This window comes from Suricata suricatta, chromosome 16, assembly GCF_006229205.1.
Source record: "Suricata suricatta isolate VVHF042 chromosome 16, meerkat_22Aug2017_6uvM2_HiC, whole genome shotgun sequence".
Lineage (NCBI taxonomy): Eukaryota > Metazoa > Chordata > Mammalia > Carnivora > Herpestidae > Suricata > Suricata suricatta.
Window position 1 is genome coordinate 16,603,695 of NC_043715.1, and position 12,544 is coordinate 16,616,238.

At 43.9% G+C, this 12,544-nt stretch overlaps 1 protein-coding gene across 1 annotated transcript in view; it reads right to left on the reverse strand.

The window, feature by feature from the left end:
* Positions 1 to 8,208, reverse strand: part of TANGO6 (transport and golgi organization 6 homolog) — a 189,381-nt gene extending 181,173 nt beyond the window's left edge. The window contains exon 1 of the mRNA XM_029925765.1: positions 8,070 to 8,208. Within this exon, the coding sequence (XP_029781625.1) occupies positions 8,070 to 8,166 (97 nt within the window). The 5' untranslated portion in view covers positions 8,167 to 8,208. The remainder of the gene's footprint in view (positions 1 to 8,069) is intronic.
* Positions 8,209 to 12,544: the final 4,336 nt, after the last annotated feature.

Sequence of the window (12,544 nt, forward strand, 5' to 3'; positions counted from 1 at the left end):
AAAAAAAGAAACAAAAATACAACTTGCATAATGAAATGTTAAAAAGTTTAAACTCCATCATATTTCATTATAATTAGAATATCAGTAAGAACTGGGGCGCCTGGATGGCTCAGTCAGTTGAATGTCTGACTTCGGCTCAGGTCATGATCTCATGTCTCGTGGGTTTGAGCCCCACGTCAGGCTCTATGCTGACAGATCAGACCCTGGAGCCTGCTTCAGGTTCTGTGTCTCCTTCTCTCTGCTCCTCCCAGCTCATGCTATGTCTCTCTCTGTCTCTCAAAAATAAACATTAAGAATTTTTAAAAAAAATAATAAAGTTATAAAATACCAGGTAGTCTATGAGACCATTTTTGTTAAAAAGAAAATAGTATTTCCCAAAATGTAATCTCCATATAGTGGAGATTAAGGTCATCTTAATGTCATTCTTTTAGGTTACCTATATTTTTTCTTTAAAAAAATTTTTTTTTAATGTTTATTTTTGAGATAGGGAGACAGAGCATGAGCCGGCAGGGGGCAGAGAGAGAGGAAGACAGAGAATCCGATGCAGGTTCCAGGCTCTGAGCTGTCAGCACAGAGCCCAATGTGAGGCTCAAACTCACAAACCATGAGATCATGACCTGAGCCAAAGTCGGGCACTTAACTGACCGAGCCACCCAGGTGCCCTAGTTTCCCTATATTTAAAAAAACTTTACTGTAAGGAATATCAACTACTTCTATGAAAACAAAAAGGCACCTAACACTACTCATTAAGAATAACGAGAATCAGAAGAGTAAGAATTTTTCAGTACTTCTCTAAGACTGTCCAGGGCAAGCGTTCTGATCCACTAACATGAGTATCTGGTTCCTTTAGCTAATATATACCTAAAAAGGAAAGAGTACTTTCCTAGTTTGTCACCACTAACCATTAATATCACTAAACAACCTTGTAGTGACTTACGGCAACGTTATAAGCTCTTTAAACCCAAACGTGGGACACAAAGAAAGTGATTTCAAACAAAAGTTACAAGCTTTTTTTCAAGAGCCCCTTAATAAAGTAGTCTTCTCTGCCCTCTGCTGGTGAAAAACAAAATCTACTTGACTATAAAAGCATTCCCTAAATCAGCAGTATTCAAAGTGGGGTACAGGCACTCAAGTTTTCAGGGGTTTCAGATTTCCAGGGACTCTGCAAGTTCAAAACTATTTTCATACTAATACTAGGCCATGATTTGCCTCTTACAGTCTCATTCTCTCATGAGTGTGCCAAGTGTGAAAAGTTTATTCAGCTTAGAAGCGCCTGGGTGGCTCAGTCAGGTAAGCGTCTGGCTCAGTTGACTTTGGCTCCGGTCATGATCTTGTGGTTCAAAATTAATAAATAAACATTTTTAAAAGTTCATTAAGTTCAGATTCTGTATCTCAACTAACCATTAAGAAATTACCTCTTGTTCAGTTTTAGTACAGTATGAAAAACTATAATTATCTGAAATAGCTACTGAGTTCTTCCTTTTCCAACTACATCTCTATATGAGTCTAGATTTCCTTCATCTGTCTCAATCAAAACAACCTATCACGACAGATTGAGCAGAGAAGCGAATACGAAAATCCAGCTGTCTTCTAGTAAGCCAGACATTAAGGAGATTTGCAAAACTGCAAAATAACGCCACTCTTCCTGATAAGTTACCTCTCGATCACTCCACTCCACCGAGTGGCCTCACCCGTTACTCAGCGGCCCACCGAAAACCATGGCTATCACACTGCAGGAAATGCTGCCTGACGGACAGCATTCTTTATTCTTCCCAATCACCAATTTAAATGCCTATGCTTTGTGACATTTACACGCAGGCTTCAGTTTGTGTGGTACTTATTATGCTCAGAGTCAGAGCAACTTGGCATGCAAGATTAAGTCTGGTACAGCTTCATTATTTACAGATAATCAGATTTTCCTGCTCCCTCCTCACAATGTATCCAAATTTAATGACAGATTCAGTCTATATTTAACATCGAAAGATATTTTTTAGGAAAACTATTGCTGAGATGGCCTCCATTTCTTACTGACAAAACTTCACTAAAATTGACAAATCCCTTTCAAATTCTGTTTAGCACATTTCTTAACAACAGAGGTGAAGAAATGATTATTTGCCCCATGATTGAGAATAGAAATGGAAGGCAGAGGAAGAGAGCATGCTGAATGCAGAACATTTGTTGCCTCACAAGTGAAAGACTGTTGGCATCTTCCTCCCCTCCTACATAATTCCCACCTACACTGAATCCCTCTTCCTCCTGGAGCCTTCCACAGCTTGGCTCATGGGTGCCTCTTCCGCCATCCCGCTGCCATCTGTACTACCCTTTCACCACCAGCGAGATCCTACCGTGTGCAGTATCTCTTGATCCACATGCACAGCACCATCTCCCCAAACAGACAAGATACTTGAGATCACAAATTTTTATGTAATTTTGTTTCTCCAAGAGCAGTGAGGACAGACCACTATATACAGATGACTCCCCATGCAAATTACCTCAAAGGGAGTCACTTTAAAGACAGATCAGGGGCACCTGGGTGGCTTAGTCGGTTAAGTGTCTCACTCTTGATTTCAGCTCAGGTCATGAAATCAAGCCTCATTATCAGGCTCTGTGACGACAGCATGGAGCCTGCTTGAGATTCTCTTTCTCCTTCTCTCTCTGCTTTTTCTCACTCACATTCTCTCTCCCTTTCTCTCTCAAAATAAATCAAATAAAGATTTACCTTTTTTAATGTTTATCTATTTTTGAAAGACACAGAGATAGCATGAACAGGGAAAGAGCAGAGACAGAGGGAGACATAGAATCTGAAGCAGGCTCCAGGCTCTGCGCTGTCAGCACAGAGCCTGATGTGGGGCTCAAGTCCACAAACCATGAAGTCAGATGCTCAACCAACTGAGCCAGCCAGGTGCACCAAATCAAATAAACAAAGAAAAAAAAGATCATAAAAAGTTTAACCCAGCTCCATGTAATTTTAACCGGTACTTTCATCCTGACTGCTCAGCACATCAGGGACATCTACATACTCATGATGCACAGGTATTTTTTCATTCCCTCAGCAGCTGATACGAAAAACAGCAGGCAAATGCACACAATATATAATAGAGTCTATGTGCAAAATTATTTTACCACAGTACTTATTGTTTTTCAAATAGGAATGCTGAATCCCTGTATGTTAGATGAGCACATGCATATAAATCCACCACAGCACTCTTCACGATTTAGGTCTTCCATAAATGTGCTTTCTGTACGTGCTTTATGATGGATGATTACTTCCAGATTTTTTGCTTATTTAACTTTGTTTTCACTTCTAGGTAGTTGCTGTTACTAGACAAGCGACCACTCAATTAGCAAGTTACAACTGTCTTGCCATTTACTTCTTCATGGGGCAAAGTAGCATAGTTATCACACGACAGGGGAAGGTGCCTGAACTTAAATCCTGGCTCTACACCACCACCACCCCAAAGAAAAAAAAAAAAAAGAAAAGAAAAGAAAACAGAAGGAAAGAGAAGGAAAGAAAAGAGAAGGAAAGAAAAGAAAAAAGAATCCAAAATATATAAAGAACTTATACAATTCAACACTCAAAACACAAATAACCCAATTTAAAGATGGACAGGAGGGGCTCCTGGGTGGATCAATTAAGCATCTGACTTCAGCTCAGGTGGTGATCTCACAGTTGATGAGGTTAAGCCCCACACCAGGCTCTCTGCTGTCTGTCGGTTTGGGACCTGCTTTGGACCTTCTGTCCCCCACCCCCCAGCCCTTCCTCCTCTTTTTCTCTCTCTCAAAATAAATAAACTTTAAATAAGCAAACAAACAAATAAATTTTTTTTAATGGGCAGAAGACATTAACAGACATTTCTCAAAATAAGACGAGGGGCAGCTGGCTATCTCAGATGAGTATGCATCTCTTGCTCTCAAGGTACTGAGTTTGAGCCCCATGTTGGGTATAGAGATTACTAAAAAAAATAATAAATAAAAAAAGACATTCACATGGCCAACAGACACATGAAAAGATGCTCAACATCACTCATCATCAAGAAAATGCAAATCAAAACTACAATAAGAGGCACTTGGGTGGCTACGTCGGTCAAGCATCCAACTCTGGGTTTTGGCTCAGGTCGTGATCTGAGTTTGTAAGAAGGAGCCCTGAGTAAGGCTCTGTGCTGTAAGCGCAGAACTTGCTTCGGATTCTCTCTCTCCCTCTCTCTCTCTGCCCTTCCACTGCTCACTCTCTCTCTCTTCATAAATAAATAAGCTTAAAAAAAACCATACTTCACACTTGTCAGAACGGCTAATAAAAAACACAAGAAACAAGTGTTGCTGAGGATGTTGAAAGGCACCCTCGTGCGCTGTTGGTGGAAATGCAAACTGCAGCCACTGGAGAAAACAGTATGAAGGTTTCTCAAAATATTAAAAATAGAACTTCCCTAAGGGCGCCTGCGTGGCTCAGCCAGTTAAGCATCCGACTCTTGGTTTGGGCTCAGGTCATGATCTCACAGTTCGTGAGACTGAGCCCAACTTTGGGCTTTGTGCTGACAGTGTGGGGCCTGCTTGGGATTCTCCCTCCCTCTGTCTCTGCCCCTCCACTACTCACAAGCTCTTTCTCTCTCTCAAAATTAAATAAATGAACATTAAAAAAATAGGACTACCCTATAATCCAGTAGTCACACTACTCAGTATTTATTCAAAGAAAACAAAAACACTAATTCAAAGGATATATTATTTACAGTAGGATATATTATTACAATAGGATATTGTAAATATCATTATTTACAATAGCCAAATTATGGAAGCAGCCCAAGCGTCCATCAATAGAGGAATGGCTAAAGATGGATAAATATGGCTGAGTATTATTCAGCCATAAAAAAGAATGAAATCATGCCATTTGCAACAATGCGGATGGAGCCAGAGAGTATAATGCTAAACAAAATAAGTCAATCAGAAAAAGACAAATACTGTACGATTTCACTCATGTGGAAGTTAAGAAACAAACAAACAAACAACCCACAAGCAAAGGGGAAAACGAGAGAGAAACAAACCAAGAAACAGCCTCTTAGGTACAGAGAACAAACTGACAGCCACCAGAGAGGTCAGGTGGGTGAAACAGGTGCAGGGGATTAAGGAGCGCACTTGTGATGATCACCAGGTGTGTGGAGCTGCAGAATCACTATATGGAGCACGCAAAGAAGCGTAACACTATATGTTAACTATTCTAGAATTTTCCTACATTTTCTAAAATGTTTATTTATTATTGAGACAGAGAGAAACATAGCATGAATCAGGGAGGGGTAGAGAGAGAGGGAGACACAGAATCCAAAGAAGGCTCCAGGCTCTGAGCTGTCAGCACAGAGCTCAATGCAGGGCTTGAACCCACGAACCATGATATCATGACCTGAGATGAAGTCTCAACCAACTGAGCCACCCAGGCGCCCTAACTATACTAGAATTTTAAATGAAAAAATAAATAGAGGTACCTGGTGGCTCAGTCATTTGAGCGACTGACTCTTGATTTTGATTCAGGTCATGACCCTGGAGTTGTGGGATTAAGCCCTGCACCGGGCTCTCGCTGAGAAGATTCTGATTAAGATACTCCCTCCCTCTGCCCCTCTCCCTCACTCACACTCCTTCTCTAACATTAAAAAAAAATTTTATGCGGCACCTGGTGGCTCAGTCGGTTGAGCATCCGACTTCAGCCCAGGTCGTGATCTCACAGTTTGTGGGTTCGAGCCCTGCGTCAGGCTCTGTGCTGATAGCTAGTTCAGAGCTTGGAGTCTGCTTCAGATTCTGTGTCTCTCTCTCTCTCTCTGACCTTCCCCTGCTCATGCTATCTCTCTGTCTCTCAAAAATAAATAAATGTAAAAAAATTTTATTTTATTTTAATTTTTGTTTAGAGAGTGTACACATGTGCTTTGTATGCACAGGCAAGTGGGAGAGGGGTGGAGAGTGAGGGAGAGAGAGAATCCCAAGCAGGCTCTGTACTGTCAGCACAGAGCCCGATGCAGGGCTGGAACTAACTAGCCAACTCAGGTCTAACTAACCCAGAGACCATGGCCTGAGCTGGATGACTGGGGCACCTGGGTGGCTCAGCCGGTGAAACTGACTTCAGCTCGGGTCATGATCCGACAGTTAACGAGTTTGAGACCCATAGCAGGCTCCTTGCTGTCAGCGCAAAGCCCGCTTCAGATCCTCTGTCCCCCTCTCTCTACCTCTCCCCTGCTTGCACTCTCTCAAAAATAAATATTAAAAAAAAAAAGAGTTGGACCCTTAACTGACTGAGCCACCCAGGCACCCGCCCCCTCCCTCCAAAACATTTTTTAAATAAAATAAATTGTTTTAAACCCTGGCTCTAATGCACCTGACTAGCTAAGTCAGTAGAGCATGCCACTCTTGATCCTGCAGTTGTGAGTCTGAGCCCCATGTTGGCATAGAGCCTACCTAAAAAAAAAAAGAAAGAAAAAATTCCAGCTCTATACTTTACTAGACTGACATTGGGCAACTTCCCTATACCTGAGCCTTAGTTCCTTCATCTATAAAATGGAACACAAGTAATACCTCTGTCATGGAATTGTGAGGATTAAATAATACACGTAGGGGCGCCTGGGTGGCTTAGTTGGTGAAGCAACCGACTTTGGCTCAGGTCACGGCCTCACAGTTCCGGTGCTGGGCCCCCCCCCCCCCCCCATCGGGCTCTGTGCTGACAGCTCAGAGCCTGGAGCCTGCTTTGGATTCTGTGTCTCCCTCTCTCTGCCCCTCCCTGACTCTCACTCTTTCTCTCAAAAATAATAAACATTAAAATTTAAAACACACACACATAAACAGCAAACTGATATTTGGTAGGCACTGAATTACTGTTACTCCTTTTTTTTTTTTTTTTGAGGGAGAGAGGGCTCAACGTGAGTGAGGGGCAGAAAGGAGGGACAGAGAGAGGAAGAGAGAGAGGGAGAAAATCTCATAAAGGGCAGAGAGAGAGAGAGAGAGAGAGAGAGAGAGAGAGAAAGGGGGGGGGGGAAGGAGAGAAGAGAGAAGCAGGGCTCACCCGAATCAGGGCTCGAGCTCACTAACAGTGAGGTCTGACCTGAGCCGAAGACAGATGCTTAACCCACTGAGCCACCCAGGCGCCCCTCAATTACTGTCACTCAGGACTTCTTTTCACCTGTCCCAGGTATGGTATAATGTTTGTAGGATTTTCTGCACTTGGGGGAGTATCTTAAAATCTGAGACTTGGGACATCACCCCATGACCCTTCATTACCTTCCTTTGCTCACCATACAAGCCCCTTCCTGCACATATACAGTCCCTTTCTCTGTGTCCTTTCTCAAACTTCATATAACATCAGAGGCTCCGCACGTAATACTTTGCCTTAATTTGGGAAGGGAGTTCGATAGACCTCGGCTCTAGGTCCGTGTTTAGCTCCTAATTTGACCACATAATCTGTGCCAGGTCACTTTATCTCTTCAGAGAGCCTTAAGTGTCCCCAAGTGTAAAAGGAGGGTGCCAGACTAAACCACTACCAAGGTCCCTGCAGATTCTAAATTGGGAAGATCTTGTCAATTCATCACGAAAGATAAGTGACTGTAAACCCCTAAATACTGTCCCCAAATCCAGCTCAAACGCCACTGCCTCCATCTTCTGCACGCCTCTGCTTTCTGCACGAATCTCCAGCGTCCACACTAGACCTGCGCCCTCAGCAGGTGGGACCTCACTTAACATGTCTGGAGCGCTGCTCTCTTGGAAGCTCTGGCCGTGCCGCAGTCCCTACCTCAGAGGGTGACAGTAAGGACTGAATGGAACCATGTACCCAGAGCGCTTAACAGTGAGTGCCTGGCACGGGGTTGGCGCTCAAGAGACGTCGGTTACCATCAGTGTTCAGCAAATCCCATACCCTCCATGAGCTTCGGTTTTCTCGAGTAAAATGAGGCTGGACGGACAATGCCCCAAGCCCCCAGGCGCCGCAGAGCTGGGGTCCCGGGGAGGGCCTGAGAGGCGCACGCTGCGGAAGGCAGGGCAGCCCGGGGGGACTGGTGGCCCTCAGAGTCCCGAGCGCAGCCCGGCGCCGAGATCCGTCCTCTCACCTCCCGGGCTCAGCAGCAGCTTCAGCGCCTGCAGAATGCTCTCCATACCGCTCGTGGCCAGCGCCCCGCTGCCCGCGACCTGCCGGGGGACCGCCATGACTGGAGTGGATCGCGCCACGGGCCACCTGCTTAAGTGCCTCCGCGGACTGGCGCCGGCGCCATGTTGAGTGTGGCGGAAGGCTGTAGGGGCGGGGCCCGCCGCAGGGGGCGGGCCGACGTGGTCGGAAAACCCTTTTACCAGCGCAAAAGGCCCATTTTAGGCCGTTGGGGATAAAAAGAACAGTTAACACAACCAGTCTACTTGCCCAATTTCAGAAACTCAGTATGATTAACCACTAACTACAGTAGTTTATCATGAAATGATACCTATTTCACTATGAAAATAATTGGGTACCAGACCACCTAAAGACATAAAACATCATTCAACTGAATATTTCTGAATTTTTTTTATGAGTGATATTTATAAACAAGTGCTGGGGGCGCTAGCTGGCTCAGTCAGTAGAGCATGCGACTCCTGACCTCAAGGTCATATGTTCAAGCCCCAGATTGGGTGAAGAGTCTACTTTCAAAAAAAATTAAAAATAAGCGCTACACACGGAAACATCCATTTTGAATAACCACAAATATTGTTATTGGTGAGATGATTTTTGAAGCGTAGTCATTACTGGTCCCAATAGAATTTCGATCTTTGCTCTATTTATATTCTTGGAAAATTCTGGGTATATAAAAATTGTGTGCTCCCCATGTCCCATTGTGTTAATAGGTAAAACAGAATTCATTTGAGTCAACCTATTAGGGGCAAGCTTTCACCTACACAAATGCTGGTGGGCCATTCTTAAGTCATGTTGTCTGAAAGTCATGTTACAAATCTAGGAGAGTACTAGAGAGAGAGGGAGGGGCATAGAGAGAGAATCTCAGGCAGCCTCTGCACTGTCAGCACAGAGTCCCATGAAGGGTTCCAACACATTGTGAGATCATGGCCTAGGCTGGGATCTAGATCTTAACCAACTGAGACACCTGGGCGACCCTTCATTTATTAAAAAAATTTTTTTAATGTTTATTTATTTTTGAGAGAGAGAGAGAGACAGAGCAGAAGTGGGAGAGGAGCAGAGAGGGAGACAGAGAATCTGAGGTAGGCTGTCAGCACAGAGTTGAATATCCTTTTCATTGATTTTATTATTTTATTTTTTAATTTTTTAAGTGTTTATTTTTGAGAGAGAGAGAGAGAGAGAGAGAGAGAGAGAGAGAGAGTTTGAGCAGGGGAGGGGCAGAGAGAGAGAGGAAGACACTGAATTTGAAGCAGGCTCCAGGCTCTGAGCTATCAGTACAGAGCCTGATGCAGGGCTTGAGGTCAAGAACCATGAGATCACAACCTGAGCTGAAGTCAGACACTTAACAGATTGAGCCACCCAGGCACCCCCCGTCTTCAGTTATTTTCAAGGAAAGGGTTTCTCTCTGTATTACCGCTCTCTTTAGCATCAATCAGATATTTATCAGAGAGGAAGAACTTTTCTCCATCCTCTGAGGTTCTGAATAGGAAGGCCTGTGAATTAAAGGGACAAAAGACAGATTAGCAAAAGAAAAAACAGATTTTTATTTACATTCAAGGGAGTTCATAAAAAAATGTAATGCAAGAAGTGGTTAAAATTTGGGGTTTATATCCCATCTTAATAGGGGAAGGGGAGAAGTAGGTTACATCCCATCTTAACAGAAAAAGGGCACTTATGGGAAACCACGATTTTGAGAAAAGGTAAATGAGACGGGAGCTGTGCTTTCTGTGACAACATCTGTTTCGGTGACCTCTCATCCTGGCTTGCCAATTTCTAATCTCTGGTGGTAGGAGTCCATCCTCCCTACTTGTGAAACTCCTTGGGAGAGGTTTTAGGACTGCCAATTCGTTGAAGAGGCTGTGCTTTCAGGTAGATAAGGGGAGGGCAGAAAAAGGGTCCTCATGGTGTTTATTCAGGATCCTTCATCCTTATTTCAAACGCCAGAGCCGCTTTGCTGACTTGGGCACCCTCCCCAGGCCAGCTCATCACCCCTGCAAACAGATGCCTCTTCAGAGAACACCACCTTCCACCACATACTTGTGCTCACAACACTTCCACTGTTCTTTCTGACCCACTAAACCCAGTCCGAAACAGAACGTTAGGCGTTCTCTCCAAACACGGGGCATTCGCTTAAGTGAGTCTCTCCACCCAAACTCCCCGTTGTGCCCCTTATTCAATAATAATAACGAGAGCTCACATTTAACAGAGCACTACCATGTGCCAGGCACTCTTCTAAATACACAATTCTGTTCACAGCCACCCTCGAAGTCGGTCCATTTCTCCTTTTGGAGACACGGAAATCAAGGCAGAGAAAGGGGAAGTAACTTGCCTAAGCTGACAGATGGAAAGGACCGGCTCAGGACTGGAATTCAGGTTGTGCGGCTCCAGGGTCTCCGAGCATTTTCCATATGCTGCCTCGTCGGGACTGGCGGAACCAGCAAGAGGGAAACCGAGGCACCGTTTCTCCAGGCTCGACACAAACCCCTTCCCGGAAGTCATGTTACCTGACTGGGTATAGTCGCTTGCATGTGGTAGGTACTTTGTAAACAGTTTCATTTTCTATAGAACCATTTTATCTTTATTTGTCCTCATTGTATTTTATTCCCTTGACCTTCTTTATTGTGGCCAAATAGACACACATAATGCCAAATCCGGCGTCATGATGTATTTCTCCCATTTTCTTCTGAGGGTTTTATAGTTTTAGCCCTTACATTTTAAAAAGTTTTTGATTCGTTTTGAGTTAATTTTTTTATATGGTATAACAGTATAACTAATTTCATTCTTTTGCATATGGACACCCAATTTTTCCAGCACCATTTGTTGAAAACATTGTCCTTTTGGCAGAGCATAAGGAAAATAGTCAATGATATTGTAATAGTGATGAACAGGACAGATGGCAGCTAAACTTGCAATGAACATAGCATAATGCATAAACTTGTCAAACCACTAAGTTGTAACACCTAAAACGAATGTAACATTGTGTCAACTATAATAAAATATATAAAGTTTATTTTTTAAAGAGCATGAGCCCAGGCGAGTGGGGGCGGGGCAGAGACACAAGGAGAGAGAATCCCAAGCGGACACCCACAGTGAGAGACACAGAACCTGAAGCGAGCTCTAGGCACGGAGCTGTCAGCAGAGCCCGACGTGGCGCTCAAACCCACAAACTGGAGGATCATGACCCACGCTGAAACCAAGAGTCTGATGCCCAATCAACTGAGCCACTCAAGCTCCCCAATACTAAAATTGCATATATATAATTTTTCCCACTGGTCTTAGCACCCCTTAGACTATCACTTGACCATATATATGAGCATTTATCTCCAGCTTCCTTATTTCTACCCAACTTTTAATTTTGAAATACTTCAAACTTGAAGAAAAATTGAAATAGTACATGAACACTTACATGCCCTTCACCTAGATTTAGTCATTGTGAACATTTTGTCACATTTCCCTTTGTGCTGCCACTCTACGCTTTTTGTTGAATCATTCTTAATTTCCGGATCTAACACTTTATTCCTAAATTCTTCATTTATCTCCTAATAAGTTTCTCTCTCTTTTTTTTTTAAATTTTTGTTTTTTTTTTAAATTTAGTTTTGATAGAGACAGCGTGATCAGGGGAGGGTCAGAGAGAGAGGGAGATAACATAATCGGAAGCAGGCTCCAGGCTCTGAGTTAGCTGTCAGCACAGAGCCTGACACAGGGCTGGAACCCACAAACTGTGAGATCATGCCTGAGCCAAAGCTAGATGCCCAACCGACTGAGCCACCCAGGCACCCCTAATAAGCTTCTCTTAATGAACTAAGGAAACTAGTGTTTGGGGGCACCTGGATGGCTCAGTTAGTTAAGTGCCTGAATCTGGATTTTGGCTCAGGTAATGATCTCAGGGTTCATGAGTTCAAGTCCCTCCTTAGGCTCCATGCTGACAGTGCAGAGCCTGCTTGGGAGTCTCTCTCTCTGCCCCTCCTCCACTTGTGCTTTCTCTCTCAAAATAAATAAACTTTTAAAATTAAAAAATAGGGACACCTGGGTGGCTCAGTTGGTTAAGTGTCTGGCTTCGGCTCAGGTCATGATCTCACAGTTCGTGGGTTCGGGCCCCACCCTGGGCTCTGTGCTGACAGCTAGCTCAGAGCCTGGAGCCTGCTTCAGATTCTGTGTCTCCGTCTCTCTCTCTGACCCTCCCCTGCTCGCACTGTCTCTGTCTCTCAAATAAATAAAAGTAAAAAAATTAAAATAAATAAAATTTAAAATATAGATATATTTTGGGGGCACATGGGTGGCTTGGAGGGATAAGCGTACTACTCCAGCTCCAGTCATAATCTTGCAGTCTGTGAGGTCGAGCCCCATGTCAGGCTCTGTGCCGGCAGCTCTGAGCCTGGAGCCTGTTTCAGATTCTGTCTCCCTCTCTCTGCCCCTCCCCCACTA